The sequence below is a fragment of the Hevea brasiliensis genome, chromosome 7 (genome assembly GCF_030052815.1).
Source record: "Hevea brasiliensis isolate MT/VB/25A 57/8 chromosome 7, ASM3005281v1, whole genome shotgun sequence".
Taxonomy (NCBI): domain Eukaryota; kingdom Viridiplantae; phylum Streptophyta; class Magnoliopsida; order Malpighiales; family Euphorbiaceae; genus Hevea; species Hevea brasiliensis.
In genome coordinates, this window is record NC_079499.1 from 5,190,212 (window position 1) to 5,216,445 (window position 26,234).

General features: G+C 33.3%; 1 protein-coding gene across 2 annotated transcripts; it reads left to right on the forward strand.

Annotated features, from left to right (window-relative positions):
* The first annotated feature begins 10,378 nt into the window (after positions 1–10,378).
* Positions 10,379–24,725, forward strand: LOC110643374 (transcription factor PIF1). 2 transcript variants are annotated; one of them, XM_021795728.2, is made up of 9 exons: positions 10,380–10,721; positions 10,807–10,917; positions 10,995–11,820; positions 20,420–20,518; positions 20,609–20,674; positions 20,789–20,854; positions 21,980–22,363; positions 22,832–22,910; positions 24,263–24,725. In XM_021795728.2, the coding sequence occupies exons 2-9, from the start codon at positions 10,829–10,831 to the stop codon at positions 24,268–24,270; spliced, it is 1,617 nt and encodes a 538-aa protein (XP_021651420.2). In that variant the 5' UTR covers positions 10,380–10,721; positions 10,807–10,828; the 3' UTR covers positions 24,271–24,725. The 2 variants fall into 2 exon arrangements, with proteins under 2 accessions (XP_021651421.2, XP_021651420.2); XM_021795729.2 differs by lacking the exon at positions 10,807–10,917 and having other exon boundaries at positions 10,379–10,721.
* The last annotated feature ends 1,509 nt before the right edge of the window (positions 24,726–26,234 follow it).

Sequence of the window (26,234 nt, forward strand, 5' to 3'; positions counted from 1 at the left end):
TATTTTGTTTGCAAGTACTCTAAGCTCCAGCCAGATCTACCAGCCAAGGGCCAAGTAAATTTTGAGTTGCAAGTGAAAAAGATCAAGAGATGGGCTTTTTATATAGTTTTTTAATTAATTTTATTTAAATCATGAATGTGTCAATTGAATGGGGACAGGACAGTGGGCTGCTATCTGGGTGAGGTGTCTTTCCAATGATTAACCATTCACTGACAGTTTGGCATTAAAAACAAGGTTATCCCATTTGCGACTTGCAACATTAACCATATCATCTGGACGACACGTCGAGCTTTCTCATACAAAGTGCAAATACATTAGACTGGCTGCAGGGTGATGGTGATATTGATACCTCTTTTCTCTCCCATTTCTGCCGACCAAGAACTGCCCCCACTTTGATACCTGCAGAGAGAGAGAGAGCGATAGAGAGAGAGGGAGAGTGCTTCAAGAATCCAAATATCAATTGAGAACCCACCCCATCTGATATTCTTCCTAAGAGACTGTCGAGTGTGTTGACATTTTCTCTTTTGAACACTAGTAATCCAATCATTTCTTACTGTTGGAAGGAAGGAATGATGAGGGGAAAGGAAACGACAGGAAGGAAAAATGGGAGATTGGAATTGGCCATGGTATTGGGGCTAGAAAGTAAGAGAAGGTAAAAGGAAAATACTTCCTTCCACCTGCCATTGGTTCCAGTAATTATCAACTATTAAAAAGTTGAAATTCCTTTTCTACCCTTTGCATTCTTACGGTTGATGCTATTAGACGAAGTGATATATTTTTACACTAGCTTGGTACGCTCATTGTCACGACCCAACCTATGGGCCGAACTGGCACTAGGACTGTCACATCTTATCCCTCTGTAAGGCATGACATGATCCCGTAGAATACCTAATGAACTACTGAACTTCACCTAGCGATAATTCATTAAGTACACTACAAGGGATTTTAAAATAATTTTCTTACATTTTAGAAGTGGTGAGCGTTTTAGTAGAAATTAAAATCATTTATTCAAAGCTTAAAAACTAATAAAAATTTTTGTGCGCTTTTATTTTTTTCGTAAATTTTATAAAAATTTTGGCAGAGTGTCGTCTGTATTTTGAGAAAACAGTTCTTCAAATACCTAAGAAAAACACTTCCAATAATTTTCTATAACTCCCAACCTCCAAATAAACTCAAGTCAACACAATTCAATTCATTCCACAATTCAACCCAAAATTTTATCAATTCAAAATATTTCATAACTCCATCCACAGTGCATATGGCATGAAATTCACAAATACAAATATTAATTTACAGAAGAAAATTCAAAAATAATATTATTACAGTTTATAATACAATTGCTCAACTTTACGTTGATACATAAAACATTACTATGCTTACATCAAAATTAACTACAAGGGTATAAAACAATACCCGTACAAAAAGATCAGTGTAGTCCTCAATATCAGTAGCAGCTCACTCTGCTGCTTTCTCCTTGCTCTTATCTGTGACAGCAAAATAAGCTATAGCTAAGTATAAAAATACTCAGTGGTGCACAATAAAAATTAAAATGCAGTACATAAATCATTCGTTGACAAAACACAATTTAAATGTTGCACAATTATATTTCACCAATTATCAAAACTCATTACAGCAAAATTTTTGGGTTAAATAATTTAATAAATACAGTGTTGCCAATTCATACATAATTTAAGCCATGACATAAAATTTTCGATCAATGCCGTGTTGTACACCACGACAAAGCAATCTACAACCCCACTAATCGAAATCAATGAGGGAGGTGGTTAGCTAGCTAATGAGTACTCATCCGATCTACAACCTCAACTGGTAAACCAGAGAGGGAGGAAAAATAATCAATCTCACCCCATGAATGGAGGAGGAATAATAAGGCACTGTCATGCTAAGTGTGAATAAAAAATCTATTTCAAACATTTTATTCAAATAATTCATGAGAAATCCAATAGATTTCCAAAGTCATAGTTTCATTCACAAAGTGGCAACACAATTCATGAGTAACACCAAATTTTCATTAATCATACCAAATCAATTTTTCAATGGCAGAATACTCAAATAAGGTTTATTGTGCACAAACCTGATGTGAGTCGCCTCTAGGCCTTGACTCAGTCTCTCAGACCTTCCAAGTCTTTTTCAGCTGAAACACACAGTTTCGCAGTGTTTCAGTACTATAACTTAGTATAATCCAAAAATAAATTCAAATTCACTTTTATCTAGCTTATATCTGCTAAACTTGACGTTCTTTAAAATTTGTATGTCAGGGTTACTATTTATTACACTATTCAAGTCAATTTGTTGACTTTCTAAGGCTTAATAGGTATGGGAATTCCAACTTCACCCATATACCACATTTTGGTTACCAAACTTGTTGGTTTTGGTCATTTACTCAAATTCTAAGTCTTTTAGGCAAAATTGTCAATTTTCAGTTTTGGTGTCTTAGGTTGCATTGTTCTATTGGTCATTTTTCTGTTAGAATTGGGCTATGGTTTCTTCATAGAAAATGTTCCCTATTGTCTTAAGTTTATTCTCCTTTTTGAATCATTCCAATTGGAGTTCTGTAACTCAAGTTATAGCCATTTGAACCATGGCTGCTGGATTGAACTTAACCCAGATTTTCTGGACAAATTTTGGTTCTAGCAGTTTTAGGTCTCCAACATTGGGTGGCCAAATGACTTGGTTAATGGCATAATTTGGGTTTGTGTTTCTCATGAAAGTTTTAGGTCTATATCTCATCTGTCCACTGGTAAAATTTCAGGTCATTTAGACTAGCCTAGCTCAAGTTATGGCCAAATGAATAAACAATGTTCATTTGGTCAGTTTGTATAGGGCAGACTGAGATTTTCCGGATTGAGTCCATTTATTCACTAGGTTTTGGTCACTTTTTGGGCATGGTTCCTAAATGAAAATTGTGTCATTTAGTGTCTATTTTCATTCCCAATTAGTCTCATACCAATTGGACTTGTAAATTTTCAGTTTTGGTCCCTCAAAGGGACCTTGGTCCTGCTGCCAGCAACATGACCACATTGAATCCGAATTTGCTTTTGGTTCAACCACTTCTAACACACTTCATTTGGTCACAAATGACTATTTTTCACATCAAACTAGGTCAAAGACATCATTTACCAATTTCTCATATTTTTGTCTCTAAACCCTAAATGTCCAAAACCCTAATTCACACTAATTATTGCATTTAACCAATTCAATGCCTTTAACCATAATCATTTAACTAATTGAGGTTCATATACCCATCCAAATCAATCAAACCATGCAATAATACCCCCATACACATGCTGGTCGAAATTTCAGTTTGGTCCTTCAACAATTTATTTCATTTCATTTTAAGTTTATTTCTAAGTTAATTAAGTTATAAACACAACTAATAAACTAATTTTGCAACTTAAATCACTAACCTCAATCTTTAATGTCCAATTCTTCAATTCTCTTCTTTTTCTTTTTCTTTGCTCTTTCAATCTTCTTCTTAGGTTGAGGTAACAAGCTTTGATGGGGTGTTTATGGAAAATATTTAGGTTAAGTGAGGAAATTCAAGCTTGAGTGCAAGCTTTAATGGAGGTTTAAAAATGGAGATGTGAGGGAGAGGGAGAGTGACTGCTTGAAGAAGACTTTTGTGTTTTTTTTTTTTTTTTTCTTTTCTTTTCCTTTTTTTATGTCTTAGGAAGACCACAAATCACTTTAATTAAATTTATTAATTATAATCTTTATGGCATCATGCATGATGTCATCTTTCTTCACTTTTTCATTTTTTTTCTCATTTATTTTTCTATTAGTTCTTTAATTTAATTCCTGACTCCAAAATTTTCTTTTCTCCGATTTTATTTGACAGTTAGGTCAGGAGTCAGCTCTCAGGGTCAATTGACCAAATTGCCCCTCGCTGGTTCAACCCGATTTGCAAATAATTCAATATTTCTTCCGGCTCCCTGACCTAATTATTTGACTGGCTTAACAATTCTTTTTCGTGATTTTCTCTTTTCCACTGTGTTCGTAATGGTTCTAAGGACCGCAGCGTCACATTTTACGGTTAGAAATTTGACTTTAAATCAACTTCGCAGTCGTTCCCGAGAATGTCACCCATCGCTGTGACTCTCGGCTCGTTTAACTTCTTATGTTCTATTTTTCTTATTTATACTTAACTAATTGGCAATTACTAATTATTTGTGTCAAGGCTTATCTAGTTATCTTAAGTATGGTTCTAATCCCCTTAATTGTCCGGACCGACACCGGTCACCGAAATAGTGAAATATACCAGGCTATACAAATAGGGGTGTTACAAGGACCTGAGCCAGCTTAAAGCCCCCAAGGCCCGTAGTAAGCCTAACTATTCCTCAACCCATGACTAGGCCCATAACTTAGGCCCAATATGCATATAAAATAATTTAAATTAAACTGTTATAATTTTATTTCGGACCAACTTAGCCCAGTAATTATCAGAAACTAAAATTAGGGGAGCCCAGCTCAACCCTGTTACATCATTTACAAACTATTTAAAACTCATAAAAATTTTTCATTTATTAATACAAAAACTTAAATTCATGCAGTCCCTGACAGGATTAATGCTACTACTAGTACATGCGGAGTTCTAAATTACAAATTTAGACAATAATAATACCGTTAAGTAATTTTTATTTTCATAACCTGCGAGGGAAGGAACAGGTTATTCTGAAAAAGGTCTTCTCCTGTTGCCTGGAAAAATATGATGAACAGGAATGAGCGTTCGACTCAGAGAGTAAAATATCAATTTTAACCATAATCTCTATAGCTATCTAAAACTAATGCACCCTGTGGAGTGAAATGTAACATCATCATAAATTTCATACAAATCACATCAAAAAGGCAATTTGGAGCACTCACACACCCAACACTATCAAACAATACATATATGGGAGCTGATCCCCTATACAGTCCTCTTAATCCAACATGTGCTAGCGAAGAACTCAAGCCGGACTTTCGCTTAATAAACCAAATCGAGATCCCATCGAAGAACTCAAGCCATGTCTACCCCGAAGGACTGGGTACCAGCGAAGATCTCAAGCCGTGTCTACCCATCCTGTCCATAGCCAACATTATACCACACGCACGCTAACGCACGCATACTGCTCCAAATTACCACAACAACATCCATGGAACTTCAACATTTATGAATACAATGTAAAATGTGCCTATTATTTAACTACATAAATACATATATATATAAGTGATGCATGGGCATACTTGAACATATAATAATATCGAAATTACAATTAAAATTAATATTTTACTCATAGTACACTGACGACTATTATGGCTGCTGGATGGAAGAAAATAGCTGACATCGATCACCTAATAATTAAATTATAAATTTATTAGTACTAAGTCAAAATAAAACTCTAAAGAGGCAACAGACAGCCTAATTCATGCCGAAAATCCGGCAGAATTTTCCATATACCTAGGACCTACCCAACCTGCAAAAAGGCTCAAATAAACACTTCTAAATTCAACTCATATCTCATCATCGTTATAGGGCCCCTCCTGGGCCCTCCAAACCAAGCAATACTCAAAATCTTAAAAATTACGTTTTAGTCCCTATAATTGACATTTTGCAAAAATCCACTCAAACAAGCTCTAAAATTCTTAAATTTGCCCCGCGGTCTTTAATAATATTATAAGGCTATTGCAAAAGGAATTATAATTTTTCGATCATCCACGAATATTTTATGAATTTTTATTCTAAATCGATATTAGCAAAAAATGAGTAACTTGGAGTTCCGGTTTATCTATGCCAATTCTGACACTTGGAACGCGTCCAGAACGTCTGAAAATGCTAGGATTGACTATAATATTGACCATGCTCTGAGACGGGCTGCCGGGAAGCCAGATCTGACTGAAAATGCGGTCCCGGCGCCGGTGAGCTGTCCTCGATCTGATTGCACCTAAATTAAGTCCAAATTGTGTTAATAATTATCATAAAATTATTTTTAAATTTTTAAAATTGAAAAAGTTCAAAAATCTCACCAAGCGATTTGGATCGTCCGATTATCGTCTTTTTCAAACGGTGTCCGATCAGAGCGGGATCGGTCCTATCTCAAAGATCTCGTCGTCCTGAGTCCATCGGTGGCCTCGGATTTTCGATCCAACCGTCGGATCGGAAATCCGGAAAAGTGGCCGAAAAGCCACTGCCATCACTTTCTCTCTCCTCTTTCTCTCTCTTCGTTTCTTGCCGAAAAACTCCATTAAAACCGGCGAGTCTTGGTCGGACGCGGAACCCAGTGCTGCCAGAAGCTTGCTGCCGGTGTCCCCTATCTTCCCGCCGTCAAAGATGGCCGGAATGGCCTTTGATGGTTCTCGTCGTCGCTCTCTCTCTCTCTTTGATTCTCATCGCCGTAGCCGTCTTTCGTCGCCGTTTCCTGTCCCTGGTGGTCACCCGGTCACACTGAAGCTGCTAGGGTGGTCACTGGCAGTCGGTCCCTTGCCGACAAGAAGAAAACAAAAGGGAGGAGGAGAGTCGGGGAGAAAGAGAAGGAGAGTTGGGGGGGAGGGGTCTGCTGCGTTTTTCAATTTTTGGGTTTTTTTTTATCTTTTAATTACATTATTTGTCTCTCAACTTTTTAAGAATTTATAATTAGGTCTAAAATTATATTTATTTATTTATTATTATTATTATTATTTTTTGGGTTGTTACACTCATAGTCAAGCTAATATGCTTTTAGGATATAGATTAAAAGGGCTTAATGATTTGTCAATCCTGTAGGTATAGAAGTCTTGTCAGGATTAATTAGTTGGTGGAAGAAGAGAACTTGGCATTAATCAAACAAGCAAAAGTCAAAACGCTACAATATGCTTCTTCTTCTTTGACACAACTTCTATAACCATATTTATTAGGATGTAATCAAATTATACATTTTATGTAATTAATTATATTTTAATTAATATAATAATTATCATATTTAAAAACACATAAAATCATAATTGTCATCATAAAATCATAACTACTGTTTTTATCATTATTATTTTGTTATTATTATTATCATTAATATTTATTGACTTTATTATTATTGTTATTAATATCATTACTCAGTCATTATTACCATATTAGCCACTGTTCATTATAATTATTTTTATATAAAACTTGTAAATAATATTAAAATAATAAATAATAAATTTAATTTTAATTAATTAAAATTAAATTAATCCAATTTCGATTTTATTAATAAAAAATTCGTTGGAGATGAGCCCATCTGGACAAAAGTATGAAAAAAAAAATCATGAGGTGGACAAGTGGACCCACAGACACGCTATTATCTTCGCCACATTCAATTTTTTTTAAATTAATTTATATATAATTTAATTTTTCTCGTAAAAAATTCATATAATATATTTTTTTTTAAATTTAATAAATAAAATATGTATAACAAATTTTATTTAAAAATTATAAGAAAACGTTACAAAATGTGTAAGTGAGTATATATATATATATATATATATATATATATATATATATATATATATAAAATACTAGTTTAATTATTTTAATATTTCCTATGATCAACCTTCAATTTGAGGTTAATTGCTAGATAAAATAGAATAAAAAAGGTCCACAAAATCAAATGTAAATATTGGATGCCCCCAAGTGGGACATTGCATAAGTTGGACGAGGGAATAATGTTCCTTCTCCATCCAACTGCCCTCGCCCCACCATCAATCTTTATATTTCAACTGTATTAGGCAAATTGCCTATAATTTTCAAAATTTTTTTTAAAGGGCTTAACAAATTTTAATTTTTTTTATTAATTGATCTCTTAAAATTTTTATTAATCTTTTTAAATATTTTTTAAAAAATTTAAATAATGATAATAAATTATAATTATGTAATGCAACCCTTATTAGCCATAAATTAAACTTAACATCTGGAAACAGTTTACCGTTAATTGTCATTATCTACATGAAAAGCAAATCCCACTTGCCTTTAACGAATTGATTATTTACTATTTAAGAAATAATTAAAAAAAATTAGTGGGGTAAGTTCCAATCATTTAGAGAAATTAAACAAATATATTAAAAGTTAACAGCTATCATTATCCAGTATTTTTGTTAAAAGATTGGTCATGGAATACTGGATTTTTTTTTTTAATCCAGATTTTGTAACATAGAATAAAATAAAAGCAACTAATTAAAAATAATTAATTAGAACGTACACTTACACTAACACTATGTGCCACCAACATTCCATTCCCATGCACAGCTTAAATTATACCACACAATACTTGGCTATTCAAATTTGTTTTTATCAGTTTGATAATCTATTTTCCTTTTAAAGTTTTTAATAAATTTTTTAAATTTTAACCAATCATCAATTTATATAATTATTAATATTTAATTAATTTATAATAAATGACTAATGCAATATTTAAATTTAAGAAATCAAGGATGAAAGTTAGTGATAATTATAATATTTATTTATCTTTTAAAAATTTCACTAGTCACAATTTAAATATTTTTATAGTTTATTTTTATTATTTAAAAATTAAAAAAATATAACTATTAATTTTTTATTTTAGTTCAGTCAATAATAAATAACCTCTCAAATTTTTAGAATATAAATTAATTAAATTTTTTTATTTAAATTATTAATAAATATAAACATTTCAAATTTATAGTAAAAAATTTTTGTTTTCAGAAATCAAATAAAACAATTATTAAAAATTATATTATTTTCAACTCACTCTTAGTTAAAATTTAAAATTTTAAAAGGGTGATGACTCCGTCAGCTTCCACTTTGACCTGGTATCGTGATAAATTTGTATAATATGTAGATTTCTGAGCAGAAAATAGTATTCCTAGGACTCCGGATCTTAGGCTTAGTGCCTATTAGCTACTGAGTTTTAGGTCTATATATATATATATATATATTTTTTTTTTTTTTCTTTTTTGTAAGGGCACGGGCCCAGGGTCCCTCCCACTATTTGTCTGCACAATTCCACAGAATTTCGCATATCCGAGCTAATGTTTATTGTTGAAAAATTCTTTTTTAAATGTAAGTATGAAATGCCTAATTTTTTTTTGTTAAATGTATAATTTATTTATATATATATTTAAAAAATTAAACATAATATATATAATAAAATTTAAATATTTATATTTTAAATTTTAAATAAAATTATTGTGATTACCATTCAATAATCAAATTTTATCAGTAAAATATTCGATTAAATAGTAACTTAATAATTATTATGAATTTATTTTTTATTTATAAAAATATTTAAGGTTTAATTTTTAAAAAAAATTATTTGTAAATTGAGGGCAAGCATAGGAATAATAACGAGTAAATTGAGAGTGAGATCGCTCTCTTTATTTTAACTAATTATTAGATATATTAGGAGCATAATAAATAGTACCTCATCTCTCACAAAAAAATGAGTCATTCTTATAATATAAATAATATATCTTATATGATTGTGAGCGATAGCGTATATGTACGGGATGCACCAAATAATTTTTTCTTTATTTTTATTCTTGAAATGGAGATACAGACTTTTATGTTGAGAGTGTAAGATGAGTTTTTTTATAAAGATTTTTATTTTTTTTATTTTAATTTATTATTATATAATATAAATATATTTATTAAAAATTAATTATAAATTAAAAATATAAATTTTAAACAGTTTAATAATATATTTATATTTTTATTAAAATTATAATATTTAAATATATAAATATAAATTATTTTTTAATAATAAGTAATAATATATTGTTATACAGACGAATTACTTATTTTATACGACATTAAAATTAAAAAAAAATTAATTGAATTCAGATTAAATCAGATGGAATTTCAAAACAATTATCATCTTAATCAGGTATTTATTGCTTATAGTTATGGCCACAATTTTTTTTTCTTTTTATTTTTCTTTTTAAAGGAAAAACAGAGGATGCATTGCGTTTTGAATAAATTTTAATAATTATTTTTAAATTTATATAATTATAATATTATAATTATTTTTTAATGTTAAAATGTAATATAAATTTTTTTTTAATTTTTAAATTTTATATAATAAAATTATTTTAATTATTAATTATTAATTTTTCAATTAAATTTTTTTATAAATGAATTCAATGTAGCACTTAGTGAATATTTTTTTTATATAAAATATAAAATTATTTTTTTAACACATAAAAAATAAAAAAATTTTTAATTTATATGTAATTTAAGAGAAAAAAAAAATAATAACTAATTATTCTGTTAAAATTATTTAGATAAATATCAAATTAAAAAATTAATTATTAAAATTAAAAAAATTTTATGTTATTTTTTAATATTGCAGTTATATAAATTCAATTGTTAAAATTTACCCAGTGCATTTGAGTTGAGCATCTGCTGTCAAAAATCCACTTCGTCCTTCTTCTTCACATTATTCGGAAAGAGAGACCTTATCTTTGGGGGCTGGCTGCCTCAGTCTGCAAGTTGACATCAACTCAAAAGGCAAAGCAGAAGAACACGAACAACCGACAGAAAATATTCTGAGGAAAAAAGTTTTACATTTTCTATCTTTCCAATCACTCTTCACACGCATGAACACCAACTCGAAAGCTGCTGCCTAACATCATCAATCATCATCCAACTTGCCAACATGTGTTCCTTTGCTGCATCTCTAAACCTTGACAATTGTCTCCTGGCTCCTCCTCTATTTCTCTAAGTCGGTTCAGGCTTGTTACCGGTAAGTTCTATTATTCTACCTCTCAAACTGCTCGACGATTTTTTTTTTATCTAACTTGTTTGTTTTTTAATTTTTCTTCTTCTAGTTTTTGGATTTTTACTTGTAAAATGAATCACTATGTTCCCGATTTCAAACTGGACGAAGACTGCGCAATTCCCACTTCTCCAACCTTAACTCGCCCTAAAAAATCAATCACGTAAACCGCCTCTCTCTATTTCTATTTTCTTCCATGAAATTATTCGTTTCTGAATCCTAACGATTTGAAATTGATAGGTCGGAGGACGAGATCATGGAACTGCTATGGCAGAACGGCCAGGTGGTCGTCCAGAGCCAAACCCAGACGCCTTTCAAGAAATCACAGCATCACAAATACGACGACGCTGTGCCCCCTGTCGACCAATCAAACCCTAGGGAGATCCGATCATCACATGAACAGCAGCAGCAGCTTCTTTTCATGCAAGAAGACGAGATGGCCGCTTGGCTTCACTACCCTCTCAACGACACTAATTTTGACCAAGATTTCTGCGCCGATCTCCCTTATCCTTCCACTGCCTGCGTCACTTCCACCACCACAAATACCAGCGCCGCTCCCATACATTCAAATCTCGATCCAGAGACTCGCCCACAGCCGGCGGTTTCTGCTACCGCCGCGGCTTCTAGACCTCCGATACCACCGACGAGGAGGGCGGAGGTGGTGCAGAACTTCGGGTACTTCTCCAGGCATAGAGCGACGGTTGGCAAGTCCGAATCAGGACCGTCTAATTTAAAAACCGTGCTGAGAGAGTTGACAGTTGTAGATTCCAATGATACACCGGCGATGGGGTCTGAGTCTAGAATTTCAGAGGCGGCAGACGCTAGGAGTACTACCGTTGTTTCTAGCGGCGATAATGCCTGCGGGACCATGAGCGGCACTGCAGTAGCAGGCACCTCTTCCCAGGCAGGTGCAAGTAATAATAGTAAGGATAAGATGACGTGTGAGATGACCGTGACTTCGTCCCCCGGTGGCTCAAGCTCCAGCACCGAACCGCCCTCTCAAAAGCCGGCAGCAGAGGACCGGAAGCGCAAGGGAAAGGAAGTGGACACGGAGTATCACAGCGAGGTGAGTCTCGACTCTCGAGTTTATTACCGAGTTAAGTATATTGTATTAACTACCATGTTTGGCATGTTTGTGTTTTACTGTTCTCGGCTATCGGCCGTTGGCATAGTGACATTGGTAGACGTGAGCACCATTCTTCTGTGCATTTCTTCTTTTTAGTTTTTTTTTTTTATTTTTTTATAAATAAAATGGAAATTAAAAAAAAGGGGCTTTCAGTGCAAGTTAATAGAATTTTGGTGGTGCGTGCGATTGGAGTATTGTCTACTTCAGTCCGTCGTCCGTGAAGTAAGCGGTAGAATGGCAAAACGTTTCGATCCGGTTGATTGACGAGCGATGATTTAGGTTGCAGTGAACATGTGCCACAGAGAATAAAAATTCCACAATTCTTTTTTTGGGATGTCCGCCCGTCGGCGCGTGTCACAGGGACTGCGTTTTCTCCTCCCATTTCCCGCCTGTCCTTTTGCTTTTGGATATATGATTTTTCTTTTGGATTTTGTTTGGGCCACGCTATTTTTTTTCTGGTTTAATTATTATTATATTCTTTTTATGTTCTAGCGTCTATTCCATATTAGGATCATTTTTGGGTGCTTCTTATTCAGTTATTATTATTATTATTATTATTATTATTATTATTATTACTGAATGCAACCTTTGCCTGAAAAGTTGCTTGACATCACTATATTCGGTGGTACAGGTATCTTTTTTGATATTTGAAATTTATAAAAGTATAATTATTTAATTTTAAATTTTTATAAAAAAAATTTACATGGTATATATTTTTATTTTTAATTGTATTTTATTTGATATTTAAATTTTATAAAAATATAATTATTTACTTATATGATTGGTGACTTGCACGCGCTTTGACATGGATATTAATTCTGACTTGTATTTATGCTCTTTGGCAACATCAACGAAGATAGGGAAATGCTTAAACGGCATCAACAACGGCGTTAAGGACATTTTTCTCTCTTAGTCAAGGTAGAATTAGATTTTTGGATGGCCACTTCGATTGTTTCTGGTAACTAACTTAAGCGAGACAGACACCAATCAACTCTCTTCAGTCTTAAGAGGTGTTTGGTTTACCTATTGGGTGCAGCTGATAGCTGATGGACATCAAAACAGGTAAATTATAGTGTTTGACAAGCTTAAAAAAATAGAGTTGATAGCTGATGGGCAACTGATATGAGACCCATCAGCTGCAGTTTGTATCAGCTCTATTTTTAGAGCAGTTTCTCATCAGTTGATAGCTGATTTGGTTTTGTTTTTAATTTTGACCATATTATCCTTTTTTATTTAACTTGAAAATTAATATTATTAATGTTTTTATTTTTTATTTGTAATTTTAACATTTTAATTAACGTATTTTAAATTTGTTAAAATATTTTTTATTAATAACATAAAATATAAAATATTTATTTATATCTAAAAACTTAAAATTAATTATAAAATTTTCTATTAACAATAATAATTATTTTATTATTTTATTTATATTTTTAAAATTATTTAATTATCTTAAAAAATAATTATTTTCTTATTTCAATAATAAAATAAATGATATAATATAATAGATTAATAATTATATATTTATTTAAATAATATAATATATTAATTTAATAATTATATATTTAATTTAATAATAAAATAAATAATATAATATAATAAATTTATAATTTTATATTTATTTAAAAATTAAATAAATTATATGACATATACCCTTATTAGTCATTTCACATATCAACAGCAACAGTTAAAAATAATTTTACCAAACACTTAACATAAAACAGCTATAATCAGCTATCAGTTATCAGCTATCAGTTATCAGCTATCAGTTATCAGCTAACAGTAACAGCTATCAGCTCACAGCTATCTGTTGTATTCAACAGTAAAACCAAACAGGCCCTTAGTTTCATTTGCTGATCAACAGTGCTCGATTTGGTGGATTTTTTATGACAAGAGAGAGAGAATTAGAATAATTATTATAATTTATTTAATTTTATAATTATATACATCCTAATAATAATATTTACCTAATTGAACAGCATTTACACGTTTTACTAACTAGGATTGCAAAGATTTAATAATTACACTTTCATAAACTTCAAGTGTCGAATGGGATGCAATTAAAAGTGAATGCCAAGTGATTTTTTTTATGTAAAGTTGAGGTGTTAAATAGTTACAATTCTAGGTTGCCAAGTGACTTTTCATGTAAAGTTTAGAAATTAAAAGATGCTTTCAGACTTGTTATTATTATTATTATTATTATTATTATTATTATTATTATTATTATAATAAAACCAAGTGCGTGAATATATAAATTAAGAATTCAAATCCCAATAACCTTATTTTCTTTACATAGAAGTTTCTTATGTAAATAAAAAATAAAATTTTAAGGTTGTTATTAAAATTACTTTTCACATGTTATAGCTTATAGGCCTATAAAAAAAAGTCAAATAGTGTTTTTTTTAAAAAGGTTGATCGCATGTCTCTTAGTGTAAAAGGTTGGGAGTTCAAATTTTAACAATTACCTCTTTTAAAATTTTGAAAGTGTATGCATATGTATATTCACACGTTTCATGTGAATTTCCTGGTTTTTGTGGAGATTGTTTACTTTAGCTTTTGGCTTGTAATTCAATTTCATTGAAATACCAAAAATATCGAATTCTAAATCACATGAATATTAAAAAATGACAACTTGTATGTATGGGTAAGGTGGGCCTTTGCAGTAAATTATAGTGAAAGTTTCTACATCCCTTTTTGTACAATTTAGGTCATTAGGACAACCACATAGACTCTAATACAATGACCTTAGAGGCTGTGGTTTGAACTTAAGACCTTAACATTGTAAGATTATAGAGACAATTTCAATACCATTGATCAAAAGTTCATTAGTTTCAAATGTATAATAATTTGTTAATAACTTGTTCATGACTAGAGATTGGAGGGTTAGGTTTTTGTCGTGTGTATGGGGAGGGAATCAGCGCTGTGCATATTGCTTAGTTAAAGCTTCACGTACCCATGCTTGAAGGTTTCAGATTCTCCAGCAAGTCCTTGAAGGTTTTAGGGAGATTTCAGAGATGAAATTGCCGGGGGTTTCATGGCCTAGTAGGGTTGCTGTTTCGCTGAGCATTCAGTCTCCATCAAACCAATAAAGAACAGAAAAAGGGAATGTCCAAGTTTATTTGTAAAGGTGGAACTATTTGGATGGGAGATTCTGGTTCAGCAAAAAGAAAAGGACCAAAAAAAAAAAAAAAATCCCCTCCCATAATTATCATGGAAAAAAATAACTCATTTTGATGGTTGTTTGGTTCATGATAAAATAAATTTATGTGATGATTCTCAAATGAAAGGTTAAGGACTTGTTTTTCATCTATATCCCCATATTCAATTGACCCTATTCATTTTTGTCAAAACTCACATTTATTGTAATGGAAGCTTTTATGCATAAATTGAAGAAAAAAGAAACTAAGATTGACATTGATATGCTAAGTGTCAGAAAACTTGAAAATATTTGCTATTTGTGAAGAGTAGGGGCACAGTGAGCAATTTTGAAATTTGTAGAAAGAGATGATTCTCCTTAATATCAATTAATTTGTACATGGGTGTATATATACAATTGATTCCTATAATTGTGTTCTACTAATTAGGAAGAAATCCTAAATAGGAATACAGAATACAGAATATACAGATAAATAATATAGTGATTGACTTTCCATAACACTCCCCCTCAAGTTGGAGCATAGATGTTAATCATGCCCAACTTGTTACAAATGTAGTCAATCCTAGCTCCATTCAGAGCTTTTGTGAAAATATCTCCTAACTGCTTTCCAGTTTTGATGTGTCCTGTTGAGATAATCTGTTGTTGAATCTTTTCACGAATAAAGTGACAATCAATCTCAATATGTTTGGTCCGCTCATGAAATACCGGATTAGAAGCAATATGGAGAGCAGCTTGATTATCACACCACAATTTCGCAGGCAGGGAGGTCTTAAAACCTGTCTCATCTAGTAATTGAAGTATCCACATTACCTCACATATTGATTGTGCCATGGCTCAGATTCGATTCAGCACTAGATCGAAAAACTACACTCGCTTCTTACTTCCAAGATACCAAATTTCCTCCAACAAAACGCAATATCCAGAGTTGACCTCTGTCAATCTTAGATCCAAGATCGGCATCTGAAAAACATTCAATATTCAAATGCCCATGATTATCATATAGCAAACCTCTTCCTGGAGCGCCCTTCAGATAACACAAGATTTGTTCCAAGGCTTCCCAATGAGCAACAGTTGGGGAAGACATAAACTGACTTACCACACTAACGGCATAAGCAATGTCAGGACGAGTGACTATAAGGTAGTTCAATTTTCCTACCAATCTCCTGTATCTCTCTGGATCTTTAAACAACTCACTATCCCTTGCTAACAGTTGTAAAGTTGGAGTCATTGGTGCACTACAAGGCTTAGCACCTAATTTTCCTATCTCTGTCAATAGATCGAGGACATATTTTCTTTGAGACAAGAAAATACCCTTCTTACTTCTCATAACTTCGATACCCAAGAAATACTTTAACAATCCCAAGTCTTTGGTCTGAAACTGGGTTTGGAGGAAGGTTTTAAGAGATGAAATACCTGCAGAGTCACTCCCAGTGATGACAATGTCATCCACATAGACTACCAGGAGAATTAGACCAGCCTCAGATTGCCTATAAAATACTGAGTGATCACACTTACTCTTTTGCATACCAAATTCCTGTACTGCTTCACTGAATCTCCCAAACCATGCCCTAGGACTTTGTTTCAAGCCATAAAGAGACTTCCGAAGCCTACAAACTTTACCCAACTCCCCTTGAGCAACAAACCCAGGTGGTTGCTCCATATACACCTCCTCCTGAAGATCACTATGAAGGAAAGCATTCTTGATATCCAATTGATGCAGGGGCCAATTATATGTAGCTGCTAAAGAGATAAACAAGCGAATAGAAGTAAGTTTAGATACAGGAGAAAAAGTGTCAGAGTAATCAACCCCATATGTCTGAGCATATCCTTTTGCTACAAGGCGTGCTTTTAACTTAGCTACAGAACCATCAGGATTTACCTTTACTGTAAATACCCATTTGCAACCAATAGCTTTCTTACCAGTGGGCAAAGGCAACAGTTCCCATGTACCATTAGCATCTAAAGCCTCCATTTCCTCTTTCATAGCAGCACACCAGCCAGGATGAGACAGTGCCTCACCAACAGTATTAGGGATAGGAACAGAGTCTAAAGAAGTAACAAAACACCGAGAACAAGAAGACAATTGATTATAAGAAACAAAAGAAGAGATAGGGTAAGTACATGAACGTTTACCTTTACGAAGAGCAATAGGTAAGTCTATATCAGAATCATGATCAGTATGAGATACTGGATCTCCCAACGAAGTAGTTGGTGGAGGATTTGAGTCAGGAATCTCCAATCTCCTGGAATAAACATGAACAACGGGAGGTCGAGTAGGTCTAGAAACAGAAGGAATAGGTTGTGGGAGAGGACTAGACATTGGTTGGACAGTATATATTAAGAGATCATCCTCCTCCCCCTGACTGTCATACACAAATGATTAAGGAAAAAATGGAGTGGACTCAAAAAATGTGACATCTGCAGAAACAAGATAACGATTAAGAGTAGGAGAAACAACGGTACCCTTTTTGTAGCCGAGAGTACCCAAGGAAGACACATTTGAGAGACTTTGGATCCAATTTAGTAACCTATGGATGAACATCACGCACAAAGCAGGTACAACAAAAAATACGGGGTTCAACAGGGAATAAAGATTTTGTAGGAAACAAAGCAGTACAAGGAATATCCCCATTAAGGACAGAAGACGGCATACGATTGATCAAAAAACATGCCGTAGAAACTGCATCCGCCCAAAAGTGTTTAGGAACTTTCATATGAAAAAGAAGAGCACGAGTTACCTCAAGAAGATGCCGATTTTTTCTTTCGGCCACGCCATTTCGGGATGGGGTATCCACACAGGAAGACTGATGAAGAATGCCATTTTATGTCATATAAGACTGAAATTGTGCTGAAAAGTATTCTTTGGCATTGTCACTTCTTAATATGCGCACATAAATATTAAATTGAGTTTTGATTTCATTACAAAAGGCACAAAAGATAGAAAACAACTCAGAACGATTCTTCATTAAATATAACCAAGTAACACGAGAGTAATCATCAACAAAAGTAACAAAAGTAACATAACAAGGACCCCAAACATCAGAATGAACTAACTCAAAAGGGGATGAAGCCCGTTTATTGACTCTAGACACAGAAGGCAAACGATGATGTTTTGCAAATTGACACGTCTCACATTCTAGTACTGATAAAGACTGAAACTGAGGACATAGCTTCTTCATGGTAGACAAAGAAGGATGACCCAATCTACAATGAGCTTCAAGAGGTGTTAAGGTACTGGACCAAACAAGCGACCGCGGTACATGATTTTCCTGAATGTAGAGACCACCTGACTCACATCCTCTACCAATAATCTGCTTCGTAGTAAGATCCTGAAACAAACACTGGTAAGAAAAAAAGGAAATAGAACAATTTAAGGTACGAGTAAGTTTACTAACAGAAAGTAGATTAAAAGATAATTTTGGTAGACACAAAACAGATGACAAAGAAATTGACGAGTCGGGTTCGCAATTCCACAACTCATGACACAAGAAGTAGAACCATCAGCTAAAGTAACAGTAGAGGAATTGAGATTAGACTAAAAAGCAGATAGAAGACTAGAATTACCTGTCATGTGATCTGTCGCACCAGAATCAATAACCCATTTGGATGAGGAAGACACAAGACATATAGTGGATTTACCTGACTCAGCGATTGCAGTGATATGGGAACTGGTATGCTTTAGAGATGCCTGATACTGGGAAAACTGTGCAAAATCCTCTGCAGATACCAAAATAGTTTTCTCAGAGGAAGATATTGTAGAATCCTCTGCTGCCATATTTGCCATCTGTAATCGCTGATTTTTCCTTTGAAGTTGCGAACAATTATATTTTGTATGGCTAGGCTCATGGCAATAATAACAAATGACTCCTCTTGAGTCTGATTAGAACTAGCCTCTCCATTACGCTGATTACTTCTGTTGCCTGTAATTCCTCCTCTACTTCCTCTTCTATTACCTTGTTGTCCATTTGGATTACGGCTAATAAGAGCACTACTTGCAGGCTGTGAAGATTGGGTACTCTCTGTACGAAGGACCCGTGTAAACGTTTCATGCAAAGAGGAAATCTCAGAACTGGAGAAAATCTGAGATTTAGCAGTCTCATACTCTGAAGGAAGGCCTGCAAGAAAACTCATAACAGCCAGTTGCTCCCGTTGGGCCTGCTGAACTTTCACATCAGGATTAAAAGGCAACAATATATTAAGTTTCTCATGTACCCGTTTAAAATCCATAAAATAAGCCGTGAGAGACTTATCCTCTTTCTCAGCACGGTAGAATGCCTTACAAACATCATAAATACGGGAGATATTCCCTTTACCAGAATACAAAAAATCTAAGTAATCCATCAATTCCTTAACAAATTCACAGTGATTAATTAAACTAATTACCTCACTGTGAATCGAGTTCCGAAGCTGCAAAAACAACCGAGCATCCTCCCTTAGCCAAGTTTGTCGTGTATCATCCGTAGGTGGATCTTTAGTAAGGTGATCATCCTTATCAAGGCTACGCAAATATACCCTAACAGTCTTACTCCACTCCAGGTAATTCGAACCATTAAGTTTGTGTTCCGTGATCTTAGTCATCACCTGAATCACATCAGAAATAACATTCTTATTGTCTGCCATTTGTTGAGACAGAGAAAACTAACCGAAACGTTAATCCAAAGTGCTTACAGCAGCAAAATAACCCAAAATCACAAATCAAGCAAATACTGAAATAGGATCTGAGAGTCAAACCTCAGGAGGGTTGAGGCGACGCTGGCGATATTGATCGGAGTCGAAACGGCCGGTCGGCGGCTAAGGTCTCTCCTGAGCTGGGTGGTGAGAACAAATAGTCACCTTAGATAGATGACTTGCTCTGATACCGTGTAGAAAAAGATGATTCTTCTTAATATCAATTAATCTGTACATGGGTATATATATATACAATTGATTCCTATAATTGTGTTCTACTAATTAGGAAGAAATTCTAAATAATAAATCCTAAATAGGAATACAGAATACAGAATATACAGAAAAATAATATAGTGATTGACTTTCCATAACAAAATTTAATAATGACTGGAGGGGGTTCAATATAAGCACAACATCTATGATGGGAAATATGAATTGTTTGATGAAAGAATAATCACAGCAGGTGGACATCCTGCTGCTGGGATGCAGGCTTCAAATTGCATTTATTAGGGCGTTTGTTTGTGCCTCAATGATATTAGAAGAGGTGTCAAAGCCAATTAAGTTATGCTAGACAAAAGACAGCTTGCATGCAGATGCAAAGAGATATTGCATTGTGCTGTTACTGAGGTGCAAAAAGTCCTGTATCTTATCATTGTTCCTGCATCAAGAGTTCTAAATAGTAACTAATTTCCTATTTCTTTATTATTGCCAAAGGATTTTGAGTTTGAATCTGCTGATGCAAAGAGACAACTACGAAGATCAACATCTACGAAGAGATCTCGTGCTGCGGAAGTTCACAACCTGTCAGAAAGGGTTGGTACTTGTGTTGCAAAATTGTGGCTAAATTAGCTGATTCTCCATATTGTCAACTCCCTTAACGTGCATGTTATTGCATTCTTTCAGAGACGGCGAGACCGGATAAATGAAAAGATGAGGGCTTTGCAAGAGCTTATACCTCGATGCAACAAGGTTCTGTACGTTTCTATTTTTAGTAGGCATATTTTTAGCTTCTTCTTCTTCTTCTTCTTCCTCTTCTTCTTCTTATTTTTCTGCTCCATAAATTTGTTGTTCATTGATTTACAGTCAGACAAAGCTTCTATGTTGGATGAGGCAATTGAGTACCTGAAATCACTTCAGTTGCAAGTACAGGTAAATATTTCCTATTTAATTTTGTGATGTGGTTTTATTGGATATGGTTTGACATAATTCCACCTCCAATAAAAATCTAAACTTTTTGGAATATGGAATCTTAAATTCTTAATTAATCGTTTGTTCTGAGCTCTAGCTTTTATCCCGTTTTTGCATTGATAGTTATGTGCCATGCCTTAAAAATCATTTATGTATTATCAACATCATGATCATGAATTTAAAGATGATGAGTTTAGCTAGCTACGTTAAGAATGCCTCATTCACGTCCATCCACCAAATGCATGATGAAAGTTTTCTTGTATTTCATAATTGCATATGGAATTAATGAGAAGAGGGTCATACTTAATTTAAGCCTTAATCAGCTTGTAGCTTAAGGTTGAGCTGTTCCTAAATTTTGATGTTTAACTGCTCTAAGGAGAAGGATTGGGTTTGATTTTCTTGTTATGTGGGATGATATTTGAATTCAGCGTCTATAATTCTATACTTGAGGTTGTAGATGCTTTTCTGATGGATGGATTGAGGAGGAAAAGGGAAAAGCATATAAGATATAACTTTAACAAATAGAGGATAGTATCTTAGTGGATACTTCCCAGTTAGTAAGTCCTCCGTTTGTATGTCAGAGACTAGAAAACCAACAAGCCAATTTCAAAGCTTCTTTCATGTTGATGAAATTCGAAAAGAGTTTTGTCAAATAATAAAAACTTTGGGCTCACAACCAAAAGGATGCAGGCTTGACTTTTGAGAGTAGCCATTTAGTGCAAAATTGCTGAAGGGGTAGGACTGTCCCCAAATTCTTCCTCTCTGGACCCATACTTGCAGGAATAAAATTGGATGCTGGCCTTTGGGTAATCAACTTGATCATAATCCTTGCCAACAGTGACTAACCTTTCAATATGCTTCCCCCAAGCAGTTGTTTTAACTAAGTATAATGTTCAAGATATTTACCAAGCTTACTCTCGCATCAACACTTTCCTTGGTTTGAAGTGTCTAGTAAGATTGTACGAAAGATTATCAGTTCTTGATTATGCAAATTGGTGCCTAGCATGCTTTTATATCTTTATGAAAGGAAAATTCTGATTTTATGTATTATCTATGACAAAATTAGATTATGATTAATTTCCACAGATGATGTCCATGGGATGCAGCATAGTCCCAATGATGTTTCCTGGCATCCAGCAGCATATGCCACCATTGGGGATTGGAATGGGGATGGGCATGGGCATGGAAATGGGCATGAATCGACCCATGATGCCATTTCCCAATGTTCTAGCTGGTGCATCCATGCCTACACCGGCTGCAGCAGCTCATTTGGGTCCCAGGTTCCCTATGCCTGCTTTTCATATGCCCCCTGTCCCTTCCCCAGCCCCTGATCAATCCAGAATCCAAGCAATCAACCAGTCAGATCCCATGATAAGCACACAGAATCCAAACCAGCCACGAGTACCAAATTTTGCTGATCCTTATCAACAGTACCTTGGTCTGCAGCAGATGCAAATACCAGTATCACAGGTAATGTGTTATTTTACCTTTAAACCTCCTCATTTTCATCTGGACAAAATCTTGATGTGTTGTCTTTATGACACTTAGCCACTGTTGTGTTGCATCCTAGTGTTACTTTTGAGGAATTTGCACTTGTGTGTGCAAGTATACATGCACATACATATGCATGTGCAAGTTTGCGCACTCACGCACAGATTTAATTTCTCATTGTCTTGCATGTCTATCACCTTTGATGTAGTTTTTATAATTATTTTAGTAGTTGCCCATTTAAGGGTTGAGCTTGTTTACTTAAAAGGACATGCCTAGGCTGGGCTGATTTTAAACTTCCCAAGTCATTTCCATTTTTCTTAATCTGTTATATTTGTAAAGATATGTAAAAATTACATATTCCTGCTTAATTTACTTTAACCCATCTCATCATCTATCATTTAAGGACCATTATTAGTTAATACTAATTAAATCTGCTCATATCTACAGAACCAAGTAATGACTCAACCAAGCACCAGCAAACCAGGTACCAGTCAAGTAGCAGAGAATCTTGATAATCACCAATCAGGTAGGCTGCTCTATCTCATGAATCTGTTTAATTATAGGTTTTTATTGGTCACAAGAATGTAATAATAATAATAAAAGAAAGACAGTTCAAACAGGAATATATCAGTTAGTGACACAGCAGATACTGTTCTTGCTTGTGATCACTGAGAGAAAGTTCTACTACTATGACTATTCGCTACACCCTAATGGATACTCGCAGCATATGAAATTTTAAATTTTAAAACTTAAAATTTCTTTATTGATCATGAGTAGGTGTTTGATACCATTTCCGAGTCAAGGCAAACATGGCTGAGAACAATGGGAAGAGTGGTTTGTGGTTTTTCTTTTTATGTTGCGTTGCAAAATGAAGTTTAGGTTCCTGACTTTGCTCATCTCTTTTTCTCCCAAATTGGGCTGAAAATCGAGTAGGAAAAAGGAAAGGAATTACCATTGTTGTATTTTATAAAAGTGTCCCTTTCTATCTCAATAATGCTCCTTCCGCATGTAGATTTCCCCCTCTTTCTGCAGTTCACTTAGGAGTTACTTGGTTAAAATGAATTCAACAAATTTTGTTTTTGATTTGTAAAATTTTTAAAATTAAACTCCATGGAATGGTTATAACTAAAACCAGTTCCATTAAATTTGATAGAATTTAAAATAAATTTCACAAATTTTAGACTATATTTTTTTGACTAAAATGCCAGTATTCCTCACAAACACAGTCTCTCTCTCTTTTTTTTTTCTCTTCGCCTACCTTTCTCTCCACCCTCTTTCTTCTATCTTTCTTTACCTGTCCGTCCTACCTTTCTCTAGACCAATATATGTTACTAATATATGATTAATTAATTTGTGTTTATTAATTATTATAAATTTATTAGATACAATATTTTTTTTAGAGAAAAATATATATATATATTTTTAATTTTATTATTAAGAGTAGTTTAAGAGGTGAAGATAAATAAATTTTAATTATAAAATTATACGAAACATGAATTATATGTAATTTAATTAAATTTTATATTTGATTTTGTATCATATCAAATAATAAAATTTTAATTAGAATTTATTTGAAATGAATTTTAAATATGTTTTAATTTATTGAAAATCAGTTTTCATTTGTTCTACTTCTTAATAAACTTTTGTTTTCCATTTGCCCTTTTTCTCATCTATTTCATTTCCCTACTCATTCCTGGGATCCAAGACTTGATGACGACATGTACAAATTTCAGATGCATCACAATAAGTGGAACATAATATTCTTAAAAAAAAAAAAAATCCACTTTTCATTTTGATTGATATAATAACAGTGTTCTAAAAAACAATATAACCTTCATGGTCCAGCTCTAAACCTTTTTTGTGGATGATATTCTGTAGGGACATGACATGCCGATGATAGAATCCCTGGTTGGCAAAAGATTTACGACTTGCATGGTGGTCCGTTATGGTATCACTGTTTCGTTGAAGAATTGCTAGTAGACTGACTACCTCTGGTCAAGAAAATATTACAAAAGTTTTGGGCAGATCTCTTATGGAAGGCCCTGCAAGTTTGTTTTGTAAGAGGAGCAACATCCCAGAGGAGCTTTTGCGACTGTTTAATACAGCAGTAACACATCTAACTTGTAATTATTATAACCACCACCCCCCCCCGAGTAAAATTGAAATTTTCTGTGTATTCTGGTTGTCATCATCTGCCTCTATTTTATTTTCTTTATTAACATTCTTTTTTATTCAAACCTGTGAAATATGTTTAAAGGATAGAATTTGATGAATATAAACATGGCTGAATTAATGTTGAATAGGAAAGTCCAGGCTGAAGGATGTTGATATTTGGCTTCCCCATTTATTGTTATTCTCTTGTCAACTTGTAGTTTTTGAAAGAGATGCATTATTTCTTCGTATTCTTATTATAGTCCTTTTCAACCTAGCATTTCAGTCCACTTATTGGAGTAATGAACAGATAAGCCCTCTGTGCACCTACACCTAGAATGAGCACCAAGAATCTGAAGAGCACATTGTGCGGCAATTCTATGCAGCTATGACAAGCTTTTGTATTGGTTATACTCTTTCAAGTCAAAAGGGTTCTCAGTGTTTATCTAGGGAGAAAGATCATGTTTTTCTACCATGTTCAAATATGAAGACTAGCAATCAGTACCCATCATTCAAATCTCAATTTCTATAAGTGAGTACTCAATTTAACTAAATCTTTATTCCAAAAATTTATCGGAAAAATGTATAATAATTTTAGGTCATGTTGTTTTACTCCCCTTAAAGTTAGTTTAGGTCTATTATTTCTTTTCTTTCTATCCTCTAATCTAGGGGTGAGGTATTCGGTTTAAATCGAATTGAATCGAACAGAACTGAATTAAATTGTGAAAATCAAATTATATATTTTAGAAATCGAACCGAACTGAAATGAATGAAAAATCGAATCGAATCAAACCGCTCTATTGTGGTTTGGTTTAGTTCAAACCAATCGGTTTTATTTTTTATTGATTTTCAAGTTATTTGGTCTAATTTTGATTTTGGTTTGAACCTAATAATTATTAATCAATAAAAGTAAACAATTTATATATAAAAAATTAAATATAATTCATAAATTTTCCATAAAAATAAATCAATTCAATAATCAATTCGGTTCGATTTGGTTCGATTTGAATAGATAAAATTATTATTTGGTTCGATTCAATTTAATCAATTTTTTCCCTTCAAAATCGAACTGAACTGAAATAACTGAAATTTTTATAATATAAAATTGAATCGAACCGATTGAATTTTAAAACCGAATTGATTGAATCGAATTGATTTGTTTCGGTTCGGTTTTTCAATTTAAACGAAATCTACTCACCCCTAATCTAACCCAATGTGCTCTACTTGTCTAACTAGAACCTTCGTATGTCTACATTTTACATGAGCACCAAGAATCTGAAGAGCACATTGTGCGGCAATTCTATGCAGCTATGACAAGCTTTTGTATTGGTTATACTCTTTCAAATCAAAAGGGTTCTCAGTGTTTATCTAAGGAGAAAGATCATGTTTTTCTACCATGTTCAAACATGAAGACTAGCAACCAGTACCCACCATTCAAATATCAATTCCTATAAGTGAATACTCAATTCAATTAAATCTTTATTCTAAAAATTTATTGGGAAAATGTATAATAATTCTAGGTCATGTTGTATTACTTCCCTTCAAGTCAGTTTATGTCTATTATTTTTTTTCTTTCTATCCTCTAATCTAGGGGTGAGTATTCGGTTTAAACCGAATTGAATCGAACAGAACTGAATTAAATTGTGAAAATCAAATTATATATTTTAGAAATCGAATCGAATCAAACAGCTCTATTTTG